The sequence below is a fragment of the Micrasema longulum genome, unplaced genomic scaffold, assembly GCF_059751315.1.
Source record: "Micrasema longulum isolate JH-2025_06_02 unplaced genomic scaffold, ASM5975131v1 h1tg000415l, whole genome shotgun sequence".
In the NCBI taxonomy this organism is placed as follows: Eukaryota; Metazoa; Arthropoda; class Insecta; order Trichoptera; family Brachycentridae; genus Micrasema; species Micrasema longulum.
In genome coordinates this window covers 962414-987670 of record NW_028277615.1, presented here as the reverse complement: position 1 = coordinate 987670, position 25257 = coordinate 962414, and the positions used below count along the sequence as shown (strand labels likewise).

The following is a 25257-nucleotide window of genomic DNA, read 5'->3' as shown; positions in this document are numbered from 1 at the left end:
TAGTTAAGTACCTATTAATCAATGAAAAGTCTTTTTCCAAGCTAATAGCAGGGAAGCCAACGTTCGGGCAGGACAACGTCTGACGGGTCCGCTAGTAAAAATATAAAATACTTGATTCTTTATTAATTGTTACAAAAGCTTTTTTGGATCTTCTGTAAAATTACTATATGTCGTTTGCTAACTTTTTCCTTTCCAGCGTCGGTATGTTTACCGACAAGGAATAATAATAACACATCACGTGATAATCTGTTAGATTATTCCTGTGATTCTAGTATAGTATCTACGTACACCTGCACAGTGTGCACAGGTTGCGTTGTGTAGGAGTTTGCACGTCTGACCATTAACGTTTCATGAAAGATTCATCAACCCGCTGCGCTGCTCTCCTTTATCTTCCTTCGAGCTGCCGCTGTTCTATTCTGAACGAACCCTTAGTTTACATGTAGCTACTTTGCCGTATCATGAAAATGAAGTAAGTAGACATTTTCTTAAAACCGTAATTTATTTTTTCATTTAAAATTTATGTTTTTATATGGGAAAAATCTAAAACATAAAACATTTTTTTATTTTTTTTATTTATTTATTTAACTTTTTGTACATAATGTTATTTGTACATTGGCGCTCTTATTGCCAAATGGCAACTTCTTCCAACCAACCAATAAAATCAAAGTTTTATTTTTATAATTCAAGTCACAGAACATATTCAACAGAAAAAAAAATAAAAAGCTAAAGATATATAAAAATAGAAATAAACGTATTTGTTTATAAATTACCTTAAATCGAAACTATTACTCAATGGGAAAAAGGAACAGAGAGGAAAGAGGAAAAAGGAAACGAGAGATTAAGGAAGAGAAAGGAGATGTTTCTTCAGGCGTGATTTAAACAGAGATAATGTAGTAACATCTTTGATGGCGGATGGGGGATGATTTCACAGTCGAGCCGCATGGACATTATATAAGTTAGAGAAGAAAGAGGAATTGTGGATGGGTATTAAGAGAGTGCCTTGAGAATTAGAACGAAGAGGTAAACCATGAACTGATAAGCGTTGAAATTTTTCACGCAGGTACATAGGAGCGTTAGGACTATGAAGTACATTGAACAGAAGTGAGAGGGAAACATCCATGGACTACAGAAAAACACATTATTGATAATGCCATTTTAGGGCAGCGTTCGTGATGGTTACACCCATAGTTCGAAGAAAGTCAGACACATTTTTTACTATTCTGAAAACATTATTTATAGCAGTGTTTTTCAACTCGTGGGTTGCGACCCCATGAGGGTCGTAGGCGCAAGCAAGATAAAAGTAAAAATCAAGTGAATTGGGTTGCGGTCCCGTGGCTAATATTGCGGACTCTCGGATCAGAGGTCCGAAGTTCAAACCCCACTCTGCCTCAACTTTAAATTCATTTTCTATTACCGAGTTATTTAGGAATCGTTGAAAATGGGCACCAAAATTGAAATATTAGGGTAAATGCGTGGCCTTCATGGTGTAGTGGTTAAGACGCTTGACTCATACACGGAAGGTTCCGGGTTCGATTTCCAGTGAGAACACAAAAGTTAAATATGATTTTTCTCAAGCCTGGGTATTCTGTGATGTAATTCACCACTGTTATTGGGCCTCCTGGCCTGTTGTGGTGCAAATTAATAAAATAAAAAAACAAAAAATTAAAAGAACGCTACTATGTCTTTTTATTTAAAAAAAAAGGATCCTTGGTCGTACACTATAGTAAAAATATTATTATTTCAGTGAGAAGGCTCTGCATGTTTATTTTTTTATCATTTTTCTGAAACTTGGTTTTATTTTTGAGGCATAAATAACCATAGATAGAAAAACCGAATGGCACTAATAATTTCAAAGCTTTCCTTGCAAGCTCTGGATATATATTATATAAATATATATTAATTGTATTATACATACGAGTAGTTTGTATCGTATAATTAAGGTCTTGGGGATCGCCTGATTTTTTATCCGTAAAGGGGCCGCGTTTTCAAAAAGCTAGAAAAACCCAGATTTGGAGTATTTATCATCATCATTATTCTATTTGCACCCATTAGTAGATATGGCACTGCATTAGAACAAAAATTGAATTGTATCTAGATGATTCTTGTTATATAGCAGGTAAGACCGGTCTTACGGTTCAGATGCCAATACAGAAACAATCAAATATTACAGTGTAGAAGCACCCTGAAAACCAATATTTCATCAATCAAACCCAGGACGTCAAGTAATTCAAGCAAACGCGCCGACCAGTAGATCTAAAGGCTGACTATCTGCATATCAGTGTCGAACGGTGACTTTTTTTATAGGTAAGCTTTAATTTTTTTCATAATTTGTACCTGCATGTACATACATACTATATACATATAAGTAATCTCACAAATGAGTGGAGGCGTATAAAAAAAAAGTATACACAGGTACACGGAATCTTTTTCCATGGTTTTGTGTAAAAACAACTTCATCTCTCCACCTGCTGCCAACCTCAATACCTATTTATTTTTAATCAAAATAATTTTAACCAATAACCTAACAAACAAACAACAATTAATAACTTTGCGAAATATGTAGGTATATTCTCCATTATTTTAAGACAGTACATGTATGCAAAAGTTTAAAAAAATTAAATATGTTAAAAAATAAGGATAATAAAATAAGTTTATTCATAATTCCTTTTTGTTTAGCGCTGATTGAAAACACCGTATATTTTTTTGTAATTTACATTTTATACTGCAAATATTTAGGTACTAATATAAAATCAAGTAAACATTTCATTGTAAGACGTCACTCCCATTATGTAAACAAAAAATGTTTTTTTCGTTTACGAAATATATTTTTTTTTTGAAAAATTAAAAAAAAACAATAAGATTAGATTTAAATTTATTTATTTATGCCAAAGTACATAATTTTAACTTTACATATTACATTACATAACATAACATAACAATAACATTCATTAGAAATATTCGCAATAATATTGCAACAAAAATGTCACGTGACCGTTGTGACCGCTTAAAATTACTAATCTTAAACACAACCCAATACGAATTAAATCTTAATAAAAATTAATTTATTTCTATTGCTAAAAATCAGTCAACTTCGTTTCCTTCTAAACTGAGAATGAATAATGCAAGAAATTGACGACACCGAGCGAGGCGCCAATAGCTAAAACGCGCGGACTAAAAAACTGGCGTTATATGTCAACAGAATACTATCAAACGAAAATGGTCTTTAGGAAATAACGCTCGAAATGCTACTCTCCAAATAGAGAAGCTTTAAATAATATCTGTAATCTGCAAGTAAACTAAGCAAGGAAATATACGCACTGGGTTTTTGAATGTTAAAATACAGTAGACATTTTGTATTGAAAAATAAGCTGCAATAATCGGAACCGGGCAATGCGCTGGGTGCGCATTTAGCAGTTTTTTTTTTTTTTTGAGGAAGATATAAACAGTGACGTTACTTTATAATAAATAAAGATTATTTTATTTATTCTCCTATAATTAAAACTACTATAAAACATTATTATTGGTAGTGAAATATAATGGTAAGCTGCAAATAATCGATTATATGGACGGTTCGCCCCTGCTGCACATACAGAACTGGGGGGGTATTATTTATCCGCCTGAACACAAAATCTATCAGTCAGAGTTATTTTAGATTTCATAATTTGGCCATGTGTTGAGTGGTGATAAATATGTCATACTTCAGCTTGTCATGAAGGGGAAGATCGAGGGACGTAGAGGGGTAGGAAGAAAACAGCTTTTCTGACTTCGAAACATCTGAGTTTGGATTAGGATTAGAGCTTTAGAGGAGCTGTTTCGCACTTTTCAGTATAGGGAAGCTTTCTCCCAAGTGGTCGTCAACGTCAGCGGGACCCTTCATGACACGTGAAGAAGAAGAAGTGTATTTTAACATTCATAATACATGCCTACAATAATAATTAAGCGCTTCGGTAATCATTTTCCTTTTTTCCTTAATTCCTTAGTCCTCAAGTTTTTTGACAAGCTCACAGCCGATTATCTCTCACTATAGTTAGAGTAGTTAGACAGATTATAATATATAAGCCTTGTTTATTTACATAATAAGCAAGGCAAAAAAAAACAATGCAGTTTTCCTTGTCCATTTCGGTACATTTTAAGGTACCAATATAACTTGGTGTTATGAGTTGTATAACCACATCAGAATTAAACCCCTGTCTGGTCTGAGTATAATCTCAGACATACTATTTTAGTCGCATGTGATGTGAGGTAGATCTGAATACATTTACTTATACATGGATTTTTAGTCGTAAATGAATTAGTGATCATAAAAGATTTATTAGATGATGATTTAAATGACAAATTCAGTAGATGTATACAATAAATACATTTATCTTAACACTATGAGGATAGAAATACCATTCTTAGGGAACCACTGTTATAAGGATAATATTCATATCCGTATTCTACCACTATGCCTAGGCGCAACTTTATACCAAGTTTATGAGCAAGGCGCAGACTATTATGTTAAATACCAAAAATTATGTTTACACATTATAACAACGCGTATCAACAGTTCTTTAATGATTCGTGAGTTTAAATTTACGGTGCACTAAAATCTACTTTGGCAAACAAATGTTTATCGCAGGAGGCTAAACTAGCAGTTCACAACGGAGTTCTAGTTCCCAACTCTAATGTATTGGAGCAAAGTATGGAATTGGAAAAATAATGATGAAAGTAGGTTGAATGCTGTCGAAATGCGATCCCTCAGGCGAATATGATAGGTGCACAAATGTCGAGATCCGTGAAGTGTGTAAGGCTGAGACATGCATTATTGACAGAATCAAGAAAGAGGTGCTGCGTTTGTTTGGACACGTAGAGCGAATGGACAGCGAACGAACGGCTAAAAATGTTGATGGCAAATGTTGATGGATGCAGAAAACGAGGAAGACCGAGAAAGACATGGCACGATCAAGTCCATCAAATATTTGAAAATGGACATGTCAAAAGTAGGAATAATCGGCGTGCGTGCATGAGAAGATGTATGAATGTAGAGGAAGCGAGGTCTGTATGCCAAGATAGAGGGTTATGGCGTTCTATCCTCTCTGCCTACCCCTAGGGGGAAATGGCGTGATGGTTTGTTGTTGTTGTTGTTGTTGTTGTTGTGAGTTTCAATTCTCTCCTAAAATACAAGATCCGTAGGTTTCAGGCGAGTCGGTAAAATCATGCTGTATATTAAATCCAACGGGAGATATGAGCAAAATTTCAATTTACCCTATTTAAGCGTGTTCTTCAAAGAACATTCAGACAAAACTATGGTTTAAGGTAATTTTAGGTCTGCTTTATCATATATTGTGTAATTAATTTGTTCTACTTGTCTACGTGCATGGAAAAAAAATCCTGAAATTGGGGTTTTTATTAATTTGCGTTTAATTATGTAAGTTTTTCTAGTTTTTTAGTTTTAATTTGTATTTATTAACACATTTTAAAAATATTTCATTTGTTAACAGGAAATATTACCACATTTGAAAAAATAATAAAAAAGCTACAAAAGTATTGATTTTATGAGCGCTAATCCACCATCTCTGTATCACACTCAATAGGACACTGCAATATGGAGTAATCTTATAACACTATCACAAATAATGTGAAGAATAAGCGTATTTTTTATATTATGTGAGTTATTGTGATATTAATTCAGTCTATAAAACAACTTCAAGATTTTTTTTTTATTCATTCATACAAATACGTAAATAATACAAAAAAAATACAATAATAACGTATCCCAAATTATATGAGGCCAAGGGCCCTGTATTGAGTTGGGATACAACACAATGGAAAGTGGAAGCAAATACATAATTAAATAATAGCAAAAAAATAATAATTAAATATTATAACATAAACATACATATATTTCACAGGGTATCTGGACAGCACGCTTAATAGTATATAAATCTATGCAATATCTCGCAGCAGTCTCCTGCAATGGTCTCTTCCCTTAGAGAAAATCCAGATTTGAACTCTTTCTGAAAATGGCTTTCGTTTTGGAGAACTTAATATGTTCATCCAGGACATTGATCACTCTTGGGGCCATAAAAGATAAATTCCTCTGAGAAAACGTCGTACGTATTGAATTTAATCATTCAAATTACAGGAAAACCTTTTACGAGCATTCTGGTGGGATCTACTCTTGTAGCCGCATTACCAGAAGTGTGTCAATGATTCTTTTTTTTTTAATGTCTAATTTCCAGTACCTTCACAAATTGGAACAATGTCTCGAGGAAGGGAAAAGCCCTTAGACAAAATCTTCCAAATTATTCCAATAGTTTAAAATGTGTCATGAAAAACAACATACTGAAACGCTTTTGAAATTAATGGTCTATCACAAAATAGCGCCTTATAAATTTGCCGTGATTATGAGATGATAATATTTCAATTAAAATAACATTTTAAACTTGGAATAAACTATTTTAGCCATTTAATTAATATTGCCCTTAGTCCTTACGTAGTCTATCGACATAATTAGTTTTTTAATGTCGAGTTAAAATCTACAATAAGTCTCTTAATTGAATTCAAGAGGCCAAACAATATGTTTGGAAGCTGACAAGGCCTATATAGAATCAATAGAAACAGTCCACTGAATGTATCACAGCTCCCATCAGCGCTTTGTGAAGGCACGTAACATGATTAGAGCCTACACTATCAGCCCGAGAGCGCTTAACTTAATTGGGGAACAATAAAATCACCCTCACTAAAGAGAACACAATACATAAAGTTACATTATGTCAGTAGGGAAGATTTCCAAAATTTTATTTTCCGGACATTCCTTAAGTTCTTCAATAATCTGTACTGGCCTCAAAGTCAAGGAACTTTTTTTAGTGTTAAAAAAAAAGAACGATATTAATGTCTCAAACTGAAATTTTAAAGAAGTTTTGGTCTTTTAGAAATTTTGATAGCTCATAATTATTTTTCACGCTGATACTTGCACCAAATAATATTTTTACTAGAACTGAACAGCACTTAACGTAAAAACAAAATATCGTTTTGGCGGATGTGCCCGTGACTTTTTTTATTTATGTTTAAGATATTAATATCAGATTTTTTTCTAAAAACGAAAAAAAAAGAACCCTTGACGGTGAGGACAAATGCAGGTTGTTTGAGCTGATCGAGTTGGCAATGGTCTTCCCTGGCCGCCTATTCTGTTTGGACAACTGTCTGCTTAACACCCTGTATAAACTGTTTAGTAATCTATATCTTATAATTTAAGCATGTTATATCAATAACCGACTTCATTGTTTTTTTTTTAATAAAAGAAATGTATCAAGTCTTGTATTATATTATGTAGACTCGTGTGAAATCATAACCACACAAAAGTTAAGGTAAGTGAATTTTTCAAACTAATCTAAAGTGAAACTAAATATATTAAATATATATTATATATATACTAAGTAAATTAGGAAACGAAGTGCATGCAGAAATCATGAAAAATAGTTCATTTTATTTGTTTATTTACTTTACAATTAGTAAAACATTCTGCCGTACTCCAAAATTGTTCTATAACATTTTACGTTCTTATAAAAGAAAAATATTTTTAAAAACATGTATTTTGAAAAATAATCGAAAAGCATTTTCGGTTACGTTTCGTATTTATGCATTTATAATATCACGGAGAGGCGCAAAATAGCCGATAACAAAATAATCTAGAAAAATCCAGAACTGCATATTTTTTTTAATTATTTATTTTTGTTTAATTATTTATAAATATTAGAGTGAGGCAATCCGTGTCACAGACACTAAAATATACAGTTTTTTTATTTATAAGAATACACACAGACAACATAATAATTAACTTATAAAATAAGAAATCAAACACTGATTTGAGTCTACTGAACACTTCAAATCAAATTTTCAAATTTACTTTCACAATTGAACACTTCAAATCAAATTTTCAAATTTACTTTCACAGTTGAACACTTCAAATCAAATTTTCAAATTTATTTTCACAATTGAACACTTCAAATCAAATTTTTAAATCAATGTTTGATTTCTTATATTATAAGTTAAAACATGAAGTTCTACAAAATAAACACCAAATTAATCAATAAAATAATAATATTAATAAGATAAAATTATAAAATATCGTAACAGTAATATATGCATCGTTTAAAATGCTAATGCATAAATTTAATTTCTCTCTGTATTCCTATCCATAATTGATGAATGAACACTCGGAAAATAACAATTGCAATTAATTTTTCTGTGTAAAATGCAACTTTTTTTGTGATGAAAGTACCCTGTATTTGTTTAAATATACCTGTTTAATGTTATAAGTGGTTGTTTACGATTGACTGAAAGAGATTGCCAGAGGCAACAAGTCCGAAGTTTGATCAAATTTATACTCTGCGTATTATAATCATGTACAGTTATCATTTACATGTACCTACTATAATAATTCAAATAAACAAAAAAAAAACACCAAAAAATGTAATTAAGTGGGATTCTAAATTAATAATTTAAAACATCATTAAACGAATTTCAGTTAACTTTTGTACGAAATGCTAGTGAAGTTGTTTAAATTCTTCAAACAATATATTTTCCTACACTAACCGTCTTCACGGCCTCGGGGAAATCTCCTTAAAGTGCTTTTTTGCTGATGAGTCGGCAAATATTCAAATATGTATTTCTCTCGCCACATATCCAATAAGCGTTTAATCTGAAACGGTATGTAAGGAGAACAATATTGTAATCAAGTACGGGAAATTTATGCCAACCTATGAAAGCAGCTAATACTAATTACAAGCCCTTACATGAAAACATAAGCAACTGGGAACGAAATAGTATGGGAATGCCAAGGTACCTAAATTCTGGCATTAATTTGCAATATATACGATATAAAGCTTCTGAGATAGGTAAGAAAATGTCACTTGATCTTTTCCGTGTCACCTTGCTATGTTGATGTATCCTTGGTTGAATAATGTATCTTCTTCCTGTGCCGCGATGCCCGACTTGGTAAAAGCTTCTAAAAGCTTTCTCTAAAAGCAATTAATTGTATTGTGCTAACTTCATTTCACAACACTTTGCGCTCAGGCGAGAGCAAAAGGTTGACAGGTAGAAGGTGCGACGCTGTCGCTTGGCGCTTTATTTTTATTTGCGTTTGGCAGATTTTTCGTAATTAATTTTGAAAGGTGGCTAAGTCGTTACGCCTCATAAATGGAGTTTAAAATATGACTAAATACCAAAAACACACATTATTTCATACAAAAGTTCGTCGCACTGGCTATAAAGTATATTTTTCGCGAATGTTTTTAGTTTTTTCACATATAACCCAAAATGTCATTATATTCCGATGGGTTGTAAAACGCTTTGTATGACACCACTATTTTTCCAGTCCCTCGACAAATCATAGGAGCGTAAACAGAATGTCAAAAACGATTTCAAGCACCAAAATACCACCAAAGAGTGCGACAAGATTCCAGAAGTTTTTCACAGATCCTTGAAATCTGAGGCTCCCCTATATAAATATGAGATTTTGTAATAGTAGACACAATAACTTATGAACATCCAACTGATTTATCGGTATTGAATTAAAAAAACTTCATTTTACTTTGTTTAAAGACCTTAGAACTATTATAATATCATACAAAATAAAATAAAAGATTTCAAATAAAATATCTTAATATTTTTTTTTTAAATAATTACGGAATCCACACAGAAATTAAAAACATTTTGCTAACTAATTAATGTTGTTGCTAATCCATTTTTCGAAAAATATAATGGAAAATGTAAGTAAATACATTCCTATATAAAATTTACAACATATGTAGACATGGCCCACTTTCTCTATTGACTTTTCTGGTGTAAACTATTTTGGTAATGTGAGTAAATATTTTATTAGTAATGGCCGTAGAACAAAGCATAATAAAAGTAAGTAAATCGAAATTTATAAATATGTTATTCTAAGTAGGTCCGGTCCGCACACAATTACACAAAAAAAAACTAGGAGGGCTTTGCTGATAAATCGAAAGTGCGGGTTTGTGAAAGGGGTGAAAGTATGACTATCTGCTATATGTAAGATCATGAATGATAGAATATCAGGTATGCACTGATGGAAAGACAGAAAAAGATATTGAAATCAGGGTGAGTGTCGGGAACAGTGTGAACGATGCACTAAAATCAACCTTGGCTAACAAATGTTTGTCGCAGGAGAATGAAATAATAATGTCAACCCTTATGAATGGGGGCGAAGTATGAAATTGGAAAAACAAGGGAAGTATAGAATAACATATTACAACAGAGATGAAGAACATTTAATAGAAGGTAATATAGACGTCTAGGCATCTACAGGGCTTATGACCTGTCAATGGCTGGTTTAAATGGCCACTTTACACACTGTGTAACATTCACCATTCTGCCTATATTCGAACATGTATATTCCTTCAATTATTTCATTTGTTGATGTTTGTGAAGTTAAAGAGCTGAAACCTTTATTTATGCGAGTGAGATTCATCTAATTGAATTATTTCACCTGCATACTAGGCAGTTCTTGTCTACAAAAATTTTGGACAAACTCAAAATATTGTTAAGTATAGAATATGTTTCTGATGACAATACCGATAATTTAAAGCGAAGCAAAAAAAGCCAGCTACCTATAATTAAACGTTTAAAAATGTAAAATAATATATTTTTATCGAGTTAAAAAACCTATCTCCTTTGATTACAAAATATAAAATATTAATTGAAATGTAGTCGAGTTTATTAAGAACCTCGGAGATATCATGGACTGTAAACTTGCCTTTAATTAACATATTGATACTATTATAAACAAGTCACTAAAACTTTTAAGTTTTGTTAGTAGGACATCTAGTAACTTTACTAATATGTTCACAGTTAAAACGCTATATTGCTCACTTGCCCGTCCTCTTTTAGAATATGCCTACGTGATCTGGTCTCCTTCTATGTAGGCCAGATAAATCATATTGAATCGGTGCAACATCGTTTGCTAAAGCTAGGGTTTCCTAGGACAGCGGCGCCCGTATTTTAACGGCCGTAGTGAACGGTGATGCAGTAGACAGCCGTCGTAACGTCGACTAGAGAGTGGTTTCCTAGGAAAACGGTGTTAAATGGTGTTGATAACACCGTTTTCCTAGAAAACCACACTCTAGTCACCGTTACGACGGCTGTCCACTGCATCACCGTTCAATACGGCCGTTAAAATACGGGGACCGCTGTCCTAGGAAACCCTAGCTTAAGAAAAGTAGCATGGATGATTGGCCTCGAGAGGGGAGACTACGCTTACGGAGAAATGGAGTCAGTGTTAAAAATCTCAAATCTACTAAAAGGTAGAAATAACATTGACTCCATGTTTATGTTTAATTTACTGAATGGCTTAATTGATGTACATTTTTTTTACCAGTTAATTGATTCAACAATGTTTGAGTATGTCCAAATGCTTGCAGACTGGCTGGATTTCCTCCCTATGGAGTTATTCATATTTAAATTTATTTCAACAAATAGGGAAAACATTTTTGAGAAGGGAATATGGAAGTCTAGGCATTTACAGGGCTTATGACCTGTCATTAGCTGGCTTAAGGCTGGTTTGGTTAAGCCGTATGAATTTCACCCACGTGATAAAGGTTTCAGCTCTTTTACTTCACAAAAGTCAACAGATGTAAGAGTTGAGGAAATGTGGATGTTCAAACATGGGCAGAATGGTGAATGTTACATTAGTGTGTAAAGTGGCCACTTAAACCAGCCAATGGCAGGTCATAAGTCATAACCCCTGTAAATGCCTAGACTTCCATATTCCCTTTTTAAAATGTTTTCCCTCTCTGTTGAAATTAATTTAAATATGAATAGCTCCCTAGGGAGGAAATCCAGCCAGTCTGCAAACATTTGGACATATTTAAACATTGTAAATAATATCACTATTACGCATTGTTAAATTAATGTTCCAAAAAACATTTCATTTTTTTACTGTCATTTCGGAACCGTAAAACGAGGGTCCAGTGTATAATATAATATATTATGTAACTCTTTTTATTACTTTGCCAACAAAATATTAAGATTATAATGTATTGTCCGCCACCTGTGAATTTTTTAAAGCTTTAACACGATTATTAGTTATCATAAAATTACTTTGTCTGTAAAAACAGACAACAGATGTCAATGACGCATTTTGTTTATCATCACAGTATCACACAATCATGTTGCATTTTTATTTTACACATACTTACGTCAAAAAAAAAAACAGAAGTAAGAAATGTCAGAATAAATAAGTGTAACTTTAATCTTTGACTTCGTAGTATAAAAACAGTTCATACTATAATTATAAGTGGATAATTGAGATATTTGTGAATATTCATGTACATGTTTTAAATTTGTCTATTAAGTTGTAGTTTATCGAGTGTTGAGTGTCAAGTGCTTCATTCAGTATTTACCAATATTTCTCGACAGCTAGAATTTTTCGCACCAAATATTATTTTATTTTGTTTAGACTTACAAGACACTTTTAATTATGAGTATGTACTTATTAAAAGTTTGTTAAAGGGTACATATCTTCAGTCTGTGGTTATAGGTTAAAATGAAATCAAATCCATAGTTTTTCTTCCAAAGCCAAGTACTATAAAATACGGCTTTAACTATGTTTGGTATGATGACTTTAGATAAACCATAAAGATTATACATAGATAAGAAACATAAATTAATATGGAGATTATAAGCCTCTAACTATAAGATTACAAAGCAAGGCTTGCAAAGCTTAAAAGTTTTATAACGAAAACTTCTATTGAATTGTGTTGTATTCAAAATGTGCAGTAAATTTGAAAGTGTTTATTCGAAGCAGGAAATGCAAATCTTGGAATATGAATTTTCACGACTTAAAGGTAAATTATAAAGAACTACATTTACTAAATTGCCAACTTAAATGTTCTAGTCCTTCTTTCCTGTAATACTGATTCATGAAAAGAGAATTTAAGCCGTATAAAGTATCTGGCATTCATTCCAACTTCATTTTAAAAACAAGAGAATAATCATTTTTATTTTATATTTTACATATTCCTTATAACCTTATAAGTAATCTTATGTGGTGTTATTCTATGCTATCATTATGTTAAGAATCTAATAAGAAACGTAGAAAACTTTATTACTGTATTCAGTGGATTACCTTATTGCCATAAAACTAGCTTTAATTATAAGTAGATACTTATTTTTTTATGAAAATCGGCATGCATGTATTTCATTTCTTGATTAATTGGAAAAATTAATCATGTTAATAGCCATTTGAAAATATACCAAACTTCTTTTCTATTCCGTTTTGCCCATATTTATGACGAATCGGCAATGCATATGTATTTTTATAATAGTTGCCTTTATCCAAAAGCATAAGAAAATTGCCATAGAGCCTGATGTAATTTGCATTTTTACTATGGGTAGGTATGTGTGTAGTATTTCTAGTAAATATATATATCGACGCAGGAAAGGAAAAAATTACCAAGCCACATGTAACAACTTTACAGAAAAGCAAATTTAAAAAAAAAAAAAAATATTAATTAAGAATCTCTTATTTTAAATTTTTGTTTGAATTATGTAAGAATCACGCCAAAATAATACCTACATATCAGTGAGATTTTTTTGTTAATTAAAAAGAAAAAAATACCAATTAGCTCTTTTGTAAAGTTGCTAAGTACATGACGCTTGGTAACTTTTCCTTTGCAGTTTCGATTTAAAAAACCTTTATTCAATCAAAAATCACAAAAATGTAAATAAAATATGTACAATTTAGGTTAGACTTGCCGAAAAAGAGTCGAGCTCTTGTTTTCCGCAAGTGACTCGCTAACTATAAATAAAAAGAAAAAAACAAACAAAAACTGAGATTTAAGGGAAAAAAATAGTTTTTTTTTATAAACAATATAAGCATATAATACAATACATAGGTATATTAAAATATTTATTCTTATGCACAACATGAGACGTAAGTATGTTTTTTTTTTACTGTGATCTTAAATAATAAAATCCAATTTCTATGCATACCTTATGAGTTATGAGATGAGAAAGTTCAGTGGTTTTATACACGTTTTTATGTTAATAGATTCTCAAACAAAGCCAAAATTTAAAAATAAGAATCGTTTTATCAGCGCTATGATTTTTTTAAGTTTTTTAAGTCACTAGTTCTCTTTGGTGAGTTCTGCTGATTCGGTGAGTTGGCTTCTCGTAAACAGGAAATCTATCACAAAGAACTAGAGACGTCGTTTAAAGTAGTTCATTTTTATCAAAATCATTTAATTTTTTTTTTCATACATTTTCAGGAAACTTTGTCACACAATTTAATGCTCTAATTTTTACTGCGCGTAAGAAATCATTTTTCATATCCAGTCTCCCGTAGCACTGAACTTCCGCAGTAAATAGTAAATCTATGTTATTAAAAGTGTCATCTGTATAACTATTTATGAACTTGTCTATTAGCTTATTTGTAATGAATAGGTATTAATTAATGCAATGTTCTGTAAGTTTTTTTTTAAAGCTGTATAGGTTTATTGTGTAAATATATAATCCAAGAAACATATTATAGTTGATTATGTAAATAAATGTAATATATTATGAAAACATTGTCTATTTTTTTTTATGTATGTATTCTAATTCTAAATTTTTTACAGGTAAAACTTATTTGGATCATGCAGGAGCAACGCTTTATGCCGAATCTCAAATAAAAAATGTTTCAAAAGATTTACTCAACAATGTATACTCTAACCCGCATACTAGTAAACATACTGCTGATTGCATTGATCAAATACGTTTCCAAATATTAAATCATTTTAACACCAACAGTGATGAATACAGTATCATTTTCACATCTGGAGCAACTGCAGCTTTAAAACTTGTTGCCGAATCTTTTGATTTTAAAATCCATGGTAATGGAACAAATAATACCTACCCTAATGCTTCATTAGGATGCTTCTCTTATTTACAAGACAATCACACATCAGTTCTTGGAATGCGAGAAGTCATCACAAAGAAATCAGCCAAATCATTGTGCATAACTCGCGATGAAATCCTTACATTATTTTCTGAAGATAAAAACTCAAATCATGACAATTTTCTTGACACTTCAGAATCGCTGGAAAGAGCCTTGTTTGTATATCCAGCACAATGTAATTTTAGTGGATATAAATATCCTTTGAAATGGATATATAAAATAAACGATGGAATTCTTAATAAGGCTACACAAAAAGAACTTAAGAAAACTTTTCCAAAATGGGCAGTCATTTTGGATGCTGCTTCGTTTGTCTCTACAAATATGTTGGATCTGTCAACATATAAACCAGATTTTGTTTGTTTATCTTTTTATAAAATGTTTGGATATCCAACGGGGTTAGGAGCTTTACTCGTTAAAAATACAAGTAGACATATGCTGAATAATAAGTCTTACTATGGAGGAGGAACTGTTCAAATTGCATTAAGCCAGGAAAATTTTCATGTCAAACGAAGTATTCTGCATGAAAGGTTTGTATAAAAGTATTTAAATAAGTAACGAGTAAAAAATAAAAAAATTAAGTGGTTATTAACAAGTTATCATATTTATTTAATTTCAGTAACGATTTATATATGTTTATGATAAAGTATGTAATATCATAATTACGTATTTGTTTTCAGTTTTGAAGATGGAACTATACCGTTCTTATCTATCTTGGCAATAAAACATGGATTCAATGCACTGAATTCAGTGATCCGAAGCACAGTAGGTGCAAATATCATGGAAAAGATATCTTTACACACCTTTAATCTGGCGAAATATTTCTATGTTCAGTTATCGTCATTACATCACTTTAATGGAACACCTGTGTGCCAGTTTTATGCAGATACAACATATGGTGACGTTAAACAGCAAGGAGGAATTGTAAATTTTAATCTTGTACGATCCAACGGAGACTTCATTGGCTATGCAGAGGTTTGATTCTTTCTTTATTTATTTATTTATTTTATTTGGAAAATCAACAGTTCTACATACATATTTATAGTAAACAAACAGATATAGTGTATAAACTCAGAACTAATAACAGATTTCCACAAAGTATACAAAGTTAGTAAATAAAATATATTACATATTAAATAAATACATATAAGTTTATACATATAAAAATGTTAATTTCATGTACTCGTAAATATTTTTCAATAAACAAAGTTTTTTTTTTAAGAACAGTAAGTTATTGTAAATTGGGCGAGATTAAGACAAGGATGCTTAAAGAGAAGATAAGGAGGGGAAGGGAGATGTACAAGTTATTATTATAATGTCTACTAAATTACATAATGCATTTTTAGTGTAAATTTTAAATCTGACAGTGTGATGTTTGTGTAATCTATATCTTTAAATTTTGTATTGTACACTGAAAAAGTCCTACGAAAAAAAGAATTTTGACCATACGATGTTTTACTTATTGTTACATGAAACAGGTGGTATCGTCTACAAATCCTGGTTGGCACATGTATTGTTATTAAACTAAATAGTTCTGTACAGTCAACTATTCCTGTCATAATTTTGTGAAGCAGTAGTTGGTCCGCACACACTCTGCGGTATTGCAGAGAAGTGATTCCATGGTAGGTAGAGGCAGTGAGAGTTGATACATAAGAAATACCGATTTTGTATTTTAGGTACTTTATAAATTTGTTTTGAATATTTTCTATTCTTGTTATATATATATATATTGCATACTGGGGATTCCTTATCTAAAATGCGTATTCCAAATGGCTTCTGACAAACATATAATATAATGAAATTAGGGCCTTTGGATTATTAAGTGTTTACTCATTCGAATTATGAAACCTAACATGCTCAATGCTTTGGAGGTAATTTTATTGATATGCGATTCAAAAAGTAGTTTTGAGTCTAAAACGTTCCCAAGATCTTTAATTTCGTACTTTCTCATTAGTACATTATTGTTTTGTTTGTAATCAAAATTAAGAATTTTTATTTGTAACACAGACACATTTATCAATATTCAAAAACAGTTTATTTTCAATACAATAGTCAGTAAGACGATTAAGATCGTCTTGAATCATGAGGCAATCTTCTCGAGATTCAACTTTAGTGTATATTTTCATATCATCGGCATAAAGAAGAAATTTTGAATGACGAAAGCAAACATTAATGTCATTTATATATATATATAAGAAATAATAGGGGACCGAGTAGACTTCCCTGGGGAACACCAGAGGAGATTTCTGCCCAGTCAGATTTAAACCCTTTATTTGACTTTATTTTAAATGTTTACTCTTACATTTTTCATGACAGGCGCCGTGACGCAGTTGGTTAGATGCGGGATCGATTCCTGCCAGTTGCAAAAAAAAACCAACAAAGTTTTTTTTCTCAATTGGTCCGGGTGTTGTGGTGTATTTTTATAACTTCCTTCCATATCCTCTCTTTCCTACTTGCTGACAAACCTCTAAAATAGAAGGTAAGCGAGTTATTCCTTTTTAAAACCCCCAATAATCTAAGAACATTACGCAAAATGGTATGAAAAGTTATTTGTTCTAGAAATAAAATACCGATTCTAATTTAATTCACCCTGTAAATAGATATTTTCAATGAAATGGAGAAATTAGGTTAAGCTGAAAGTGGCAACTTTGTATCTATCCATTAGGTACATGTATTTTATAATTTCAGGTTACTCACATGGCAGAATTATTTAATATTTATATTCGTTCTGGATGTTTCTGTAATCCAGGAGCTTGTCAACGCTTTCTGAAGCTATCTACTCAAGAACTTCTTGTGCACTATAAATCTGGACATATTTGCGGTGATAATAACGATCTTATCAACGGAATTCCAACTGGTTCACTCCGTGTATCATTTGGTTACATGTCCACTCAAAAAGATGCTGATAATATGATAAACATGATAGTTAAATGTTTTTTAGACAACGATTCAGCAAAATCTATTACCAAAGAGTTTGTAAAACTTAAAAGTCCAAATATTTCCCTAGATAAAATTTCTAATAATAGTATTGGAAGTGGTTATTTAAAAAGCAAAGGTATTCTTAGAGAAATTCACATTTATCCATTGAAGTCATGTGCTGCTTTCAAGATATATAAAAATTGGGAAATTGGATCTAAGGGTCTAAAATACGACCGCGAATGGATGATTGTAACAGAGAGTGGTGTTGCACTCACTCAAAAACACGATACTCGGATGTGTATAATTCAACCTTCAATAGATTTGGAAAACAAAACCTTGATATTATCATCTCCAGGTGAGAATAGTTTATTATAAACCTCATTATTTCTGTAAATCTGTTTTTGCATAATATCATGTCATCCATGGGTACAATAAGGCATCCTATGGAAAGTCTCATAAGTAGAAGTAAAACTAAATATCATACAATAAACTGTTTGAACCCTAATAAAAGTACTTTACCCTTAATAATAATAATAAAATATTGATCTTAAACTGTACATTGACCATACATTTATCAAAATTTAAACAAAAAATAAGTAGGTACTTCATCACAAAAATAGGATAGCTTGGCAATGACTACCCATACATAAAAATAAATCGGAAACATATTTAAATAATCAGATTAATCAGTAATTATTATTTCAATTCACCAATACCTAGACTATACCGGCTAGGTAATAAGTAAGGTGAAATTGATAGATTTCATTTCTTCTTGAGGTACCTTGTTAGGTCCCTACGACGTTGGCGATCACTACAGTGAAAGCATCTCGGTTCTTTTGTCTTTATATAATTATAGGTTAAAAATTCTAAAGGCTTTAAGTTAATCTGTATAAAATTTCTTAATACCACTCTTTACTTACTAAATTTTACTAAATGTTTCTTTATATTTTTTAGGTATCTCTATAGTATTTATATTTATTTGTATATATATATGTGTGTGTGTGTGTGTATGTATGCATATGTATGTTTATATGTGTAAATATATTTAATATCTTACTGTATACCTGTATACCTATGTGGATACATTTCCTTATTTTATCTTATTAATCTTTCTTTTAGTCTTTCCTACGTTATTAGTTTTTTTTAACTTCATTTATATACTTACATTACACCGCTGCACTTGAATGTATTGCCAATAAATGTAAACGCCCAACCGTCACATAAATTAATAAAATGATTCACTCTTTTTCATTGAAATAAATAATACAAAAGTCATCATCTGTAGGTACATTAAATTTTTCTCAAATTATCTCATTCACTCTCATAATTTGTCGTTAAATAATAGCTTTGTATTTTTTAAATGCGCATGTACGTATATTATTGATTTATGTTTTATTCTTTTCAGGTGTAGAGGATATAAAAATAGAATTGTCAAGTAATATTAGTGCTTCTAGATCTAAAAGTACTCTATGTCAATCTAAAGTTTGCGGCGATAAAATTGACGGTTATGACTGTGGAAATGCAGTAGCCGACTGGTTATCAAATGTTTTAGGCATTCCAGGGCTAAGATTGATTAAACAAAGCGATTCTGAGATCAGAACATACAAAAAAGCTGAAAATGGAACTGAAATACCAATATCGCTTACAAATAAAGCCCAATACCTTGCCATTAATTTATCAAGTGTTAAATGGTTAGCTTCTAAAATAGAAAGTCAAGAATTCGATGAACGAATTGAAAATTTAACCGGGCGATTTCGAGGAAATTTAATAATAGAAACTCCAAAAGCATTTGAAGAATTTTCTTGGAAAACCATAAAAATAGGAAATATAAAATTTCAGGTAAATTTGAAAAATTATATAGAAATGATAAAATGCATTAAAAATAAATTAAGCTTCTCTTAGCATTTTTATACGTTTTAAATTGCATATTGTACCATATAAATATATTACTATTTTTTTTATTTAGTCACAAAATAGTACATACATGAATGTCCTGATATTAACGTGTATCTAATTATCATTAAAATATATACTTGTTATTAATATTTCTAAACAATATATGTACACTTAAAAGCTATAACGAAAAATATTGCAGAGAACAAAACATTTGAAACAAGTTCACCATATTACAAAACAAATCTCCAAGAATAATCCCGAGAAAAAAAACAGATACACAAGGGTAAAGTCGATGCTAAATGACTTAATGAAGGTCTTATTATTCATAACTTCCTTCCATATCCTCTATTTCCTACCTGCTGACAATCCTCTAGAAACGAGGATTAGCAGATTATTCTTTTTAATTTATTTTTTTTAATTACTTAATTGAATTACGAAATTATTAAAGAAATATATTCATTTTTAGATACATGATCTTAAAGCCATAGTCTGGTAAAACGAACGCAAAATTAGGAAGTCATACAATTTTGCCATTTTAAAATGAATGGTTTTTTTTAATCGCGCAATAATAAAAAAATAAAAAAACATAAGTTAGATAAAAACAATATTTTTTTAAATATACTCAAAAGTTTTAGTTACTTTTAGACTAGCAAATTACGCCATTTCAAATTTATACTAAACTTAGGTATCTGGGATCTCAATAAAGACAAAGTATTGAACTAAAATTTGTTCTAATAATTTGAAGATAATAAATTGAACATGAAAGTGGCCGTAACCAAATTTATTTTTTTTGTTTTTGAAAAGAAATACAAGCATTTTATATCACATACATTTTTGTGACATTTTCCTTTATTTCTACGTAAAATTATGCCTTCGGTAATACTTAAAAAAAAAAAAATTATTGAAATATTTCAGTTAAAACCTTTTTTTATAGAATTGTATTCTTTTTTTTTTAAATGTTCTATTTATAACAATATCTTATTAACATTTGTATGACCTTCATACCTGCCCTTATCGGTACCGGTAATCCTGGTCTGAACAAATTTTAGTTCAATACTTAGTCTTTATTAAGATCCCAGATACCTACTATAAGTTTAGTCTAAATTTGAAATGGCGTAATCTGCCGGTCTAAAAGTAATTATATTTTAGTTACATAAAACTTTTAATTATATTTTTTGATAAAAATACCTTTAAAAATTATTGCTTTTATCTAATTTATTTGTTTTTATTTTCTTATTATTGCGCGATTGAAAAAAAACATTTGTTTTAAAATGGAAAAATCATATGATTTCCTAATTGTGCATTCGTTTTACCAGACTACAGCCTTAACTTTGCTACAGCGTGTATTATTAAATAACTTCTTATCTGTATTGTATTTTTTGACATGTAGGCATACATTTTTATTATTTATTTTGTATATTGATGTGTCATGAGTATTATTCAATTAAAATCTATAACCTACTTCCACTATCTATTAAAACAATTAGTTGTGAGAAAATGTTCAAAAAGGCTATAAAAAAATGTTTAGTGGAGCTAGGCAGAAGTAAAATGGATTGTCTCATTTGCCCAAACCTATATTAAACTCATCCACAATGTATAGCTTATGTTATGTTTTTGTTCTTTCATTGTACGTTTTGTAATATAAATAATATAAATGTACATAAACTAATTATAAACATAAATATGTAGTGTTTAAAACTGTCTGAACATTGTGTTAATTATCTCCGTTTATTAAGTTAGTCTTCTTTGTTTATTCTCAAATGTAAAAATATATTTTTTAAGTGTCCTCGGCACGGGTAACCCCAGTGAGGTCACATTATTCTTATTATTAATTATAGTTTATAATGGAAAAAATATGAATAAATAATAAAAAAATATTTATAAATGTAATGATTTTAGTATAGAAGAGTCCTGACTTAACACAGAATTTTCCAACAAGTCGGGACATAAAAAAATATAATTGTGCTATTATAAAATTCTGTATTGTGTGTATTAAATAAAAAATACAAAAATCTTCTTTAAAAAACTGCCCTCTGGAGTCAATACATAACGTCATGTTGCATTAAACAAAAGATGACATATTTTGAAATTAAGGCATTTAAAAACAAAAAATTTACACATATTTGTACTGTTTAATAACCTATTTTCCATAATTTGTAAAAATAATCATATAATTTAGGCCTGTTGTAGCAAAATGCGACTTCATTATTTAAAAAATAAAAGAGATACATCAAGCCTTGTATATAACTGACGTGACATAGCCACAAAAGCGTTAAATATCCCAAGGTTTTTATTTTATTTATTTGTAGGTATTGATTATTAATTATAAACTGCATATTTTTAGATGATTGGACCCTGTACTCGGTGTCAAATGGTTTGTATAGATCAAGAAAGTGGAGAAAAAACTATTGAGCCTCTTCGAACCATATCCAAGCATTTTGAAGGAAAAATCAATTTTGGAAGTTACTTTTCACACGAACTTTTAAACAGTAATGAAAACAGAATGATCGTTTGCGGTGATATTGTTTATGCTATATAACCCACAAGACATTTAAGAGGATATGAGGTGCCAGACAATTTTGATGAATAGGTGTTTGAACCATAGAGTAATAACACGCCCCTGGCTAATAAAGTCGACCATATGGACAAAAACCATTATATGATTATCAACCACGAAGTTAGCTACAGTTCACCGCAATACAATGGGCCGTATGTACTCGTGTCGAGAATCGCAAGCTCAAACTTAAACCGTCAGTTACACGTTAAACTGAAAACCAAACCAAAACTTTTTACGATTTTGTTCCATGCAATAGAGCTAAAGGGCTTCTCTAGTGAATTATTACTCTGAGGTTTGAACTTGTTCTTCTGTCACTCTCTTGCAAATGCCTCCCCGATACTCTGATTGTACCTAACTAAAATAGACATTTCGCTGATCCATTTTCGGCACCCCAAAACTGAAACAATTTTGTTTTTTTTTTCTTTTTAGAAAGAGTATCTCAGAATGAAATTTTCTGTTATCATATTTGTATACTGTACTTCCAAAGACAGCAAATAAAACTGGGCGCTTTAATTGGTTTTTGGATGATCTTAGCTACCATAAAAAATAATTTATCAAAGAAGAAAAACGATAGACACGCCAATTGTAAATATCTAGTGTGTTAAAAAAATCACTGCTCTAGTACCATAATCCAGGAAGAAAATACGGGAATACGTTTGTATGGAGAAAAGCAGACTGCATTTCCTCTTAAATACCTACAAAAACAGAGTAAACCAAAGGTTTTATATTCGATATTCTTATATATATTTTTTATTATCTTTGTGGTGGATCACCTATCAAAATTCTAATTTGGACATTTCACACTCTTAGTTAGATTACAATGTACACAATGATGTTTTGGTGATTCAAAACATCATACGTACAAATCCATTTCAATTTTAAACATGACTAAGAATACAGATTAACTTCAGGTATTTACATTTTAAATATATACCTGCACATTTTTTCCACTTTATTTTATGAGGTCAAGGGCTTAAATCATTTGGTATGTGTAGAATAATCATTGGAGACTTGAGCATTTAAAATGAAAGGTTTTAACATCTTTGTGACCAATGGACATGATTGGTTTACATTTAACTAATCAACCTTATCGCTAATTGAAAGTGATTAAAATAGGTTTCTCAATCTGGAACACTTCAACAACACCAGAACACAAAAAATCTTCTTATTGGTTGTGGTTTACAAATAATTATTTATTAACTTTAAAATACACGATACGTAAAGGTGAAAGTACACTTTATTTTAGCTCCAAAGATTAGGGATTCAATTTTTATTTTAAGACTAGCACAATTGTTTAAAATATCAAGGTTTACCAGATGATACTTTAGAAGTTTTTATTGTATTATTTCTGCAAAATAAATCCCACCAAAAATTCTGATCATCATTCCCTTTCCACACCTAATGGTGCATAGGGCACTGCATTGGTACACCAATCGCAGCGCATCTTGATCATTTTTCATTACATAAAGGTGAGATGATCAGTTTTACGCTTTGATGAATTTCAAAATACTGATGGACCTCTTTGTATCTGCTAGATATTGTTAGTAAAGTTGATGTTTTTGTTTAGTTACTCATGATAGGAACTAAATAAGTAGCATTTGTTCACCCTTGATATAAACATATATTTTTTAGAAAATAAATATTACACAAGATGATTTTGTTTGTCTTTTCTGCATCCTCAAAACTACATTTGACTGAAATCAAACATAAGACAGTTATTTATTTTCTGATAAAATAGGACTGCTAATAAAATATTCATATTATCTAAAGGCTATGACAAAACACAGTTAATTGGTTGTTCACTTTTGACTGGAGTTACTACTCCAGTTTCTGAGGCTACTTTAGCTCTGGTCACAACTTCATCAAAATCAGGTAAGGCCATTGTCTGCAGCTTAGAATAAACTTGGATCTCATTAATGAAGACTTCAAAAGATCCTGCAATCACACAAGTAAAATCAAATATAAAATTATTGTTGGAGTTTGATAACTACGTATTCCTAAATTTATCTCATTTCTACCCTGTCTTCCACGATTGCACTCCACCTTGATCTCCTGATTGGTTTCTCTTAACTTTTTAGCCAAACTGAGACAGTGCCCTCCATAATCGCAAACGCCGCTTAAAAATAATGTTTTCATAATTAATACAATTTCAAAATAGGTGGTGCTAAATATTTTGTGGTCTCTTTAAATATCTCAGTTATAGGAATCACTAGTACTAGAGGTACGGAAAACAGTAAGTGCGGCATGCATATATTAAAAAAAATATTAAACAAATAGTCGATCATGCACACAGAAATAGAAGAGCAGTTCCGCAAAACGTTTTCGAATTTTTAAAAATAATTTAAGATTCAGTTTTCTTATTTTGTAATCCTGATAGGATGGTTTATTTAAGTGTTTTATTTTTGAGATCTTCTTTTCATGTGATATATTTAAATTATTATTTTCTGACATTCAGAATGTGTGCATTATTTATTTTATTTGGGGTCAGCAGTATTTAAAATTTTATAGGTCAGGTTATAACACAGTATCTGCACTCTGGACACACAAATGGACATAAAATAATGCCCCACTTTATTATTAACACGAGATAATAATATACAATGTCATCAGAAGGGTTGAAAAAGTTGACTCTGTACACCCGCGTGAAATACTGCTGTTTTAAGTTTGTGTTTCACTTTCAATTTTGAGTTATATAAAAACAAAATTACCAGAATTCTATTTTGACTTCAACTGGGCTTCCACCCATAGCTTTACTAGCTACGCCGCAGACTGCTAGCAGAATAATTAAAGATTCGTATTATGACGGTTCATGATTTCGTATTAAAGAAAAAATCTTTTTCGTGATATGAAACGATAGAAAATCATGACCACAAATTACGTTCATCCTGACTTTTTAAATATTGCAAATATGCTAATGTCAAAATATTTCAAGATGAGCGGTCTT

At 30.7% G+C, this 25257-nt stretch overlaps 2 protein-coding genes across 3 annotated transcripts; one reads left to right on the top strand and one right to left on the bottom strand.

Moving 5' to 3' along the window:
- The first annotated feature begins 12173 nt into the window (after nt 1–12173).
- On the top strand, nt 12174–25200 carry mal (molybdenum cofactor sulfurase). Of its 2 annotated transcripts, XM_088226198.1 has the most exons (6): nt 12174–12854; nt 14625–15471; nt 15622–15916; nt 17630–18215; nt 19266–19699; nt 22101–25200. In XM_088226198.1, exons 1-6 carry the CDS (start codon nt 12779–12781, stop codon nt 22293–22295), a joined length of 2433 nt encoding a protein of 810 aa, XP_088082324.1. In that variant the 5' UTR covers nt 12174–12778; the 3' UTR covers nt 22296–25200. The 2 variants fall into 2 exon arrangements, with proteins under 2 accessions (XP_088082324.1, XP_088082325.1); XM_088226199.1 differs by lacking the exons at nt 12174–12854; nt 14625–15471; nt 15622–15916 and having other exon boundaries at nt 15948–18215.
- Nucleotides 23911–25200, bottom strand: LOC148281736 (migration and invasion enhancer 1). The gene is made up of 3 exons (XM_088226205.1): nt 25022–25200; nt 24332–24429; nt 23911–24248 (listed from the first exon to the last, which is right to left on the bottom strand). Exons 1-3 carry the CDS (start codon nt 25057–25059, stop codon nt 24085–24087), a joined length of 300 nt encoding a protein of 99 aa, XP_088082331.1. The 5' UTR covers nt 25060–25200; the 3' UTR covers nt 23911–24084.
- Nucleotides 25201–25257: the final 57 nt, after the last annotated feature.

Excerpts from the sequence above, each read along its gene's own strand:
- mal (XM_088226198.1), top strand. The coding sequence starts at position 12,779 with ATGTGCAGTAAATTTGAAAGTGTTTATTCGAAGCAGGAAATGCAAATC. Across the intron at positions 12,855-14,624 it reads TGAATTTTCACGACTTAAAG|GTAAAACTTATTTGGATCAT; the intron begins GTAAATTATAAA and ends AATTTTTTACAG. Across the intron at positions 18,216-19,265 it reads CTTGATATTATCATCTCCAG|GTGTAGAGGATATAAAAATA; the intron begins GTGAGAATAGTT and ends TATTCTTTTCAG.
- LOC148281736 (XM_088226205.1), bottom strand. The coding sequence starts at position 25,059 with ATGGGTGGAAGCCCAGTTGAAGTCAAAATAGAATTCTG. Across the intron at positions 24,430-25,021 it reads GAAGTCAAAATAGAATTCTG|CGGCGTTTGCGATTATGGAG; the intron begins GTAATTTTGTTT and ends ATTATTTTTAAG. Across the intron at positions 24,249-24,331 it reads GTGCAATCGTGGAAGACAGG|GATCTTTTGAAGTCTTCATT; the intron begins GTAGAAATGAGA and ends GTGTGATTGCAG.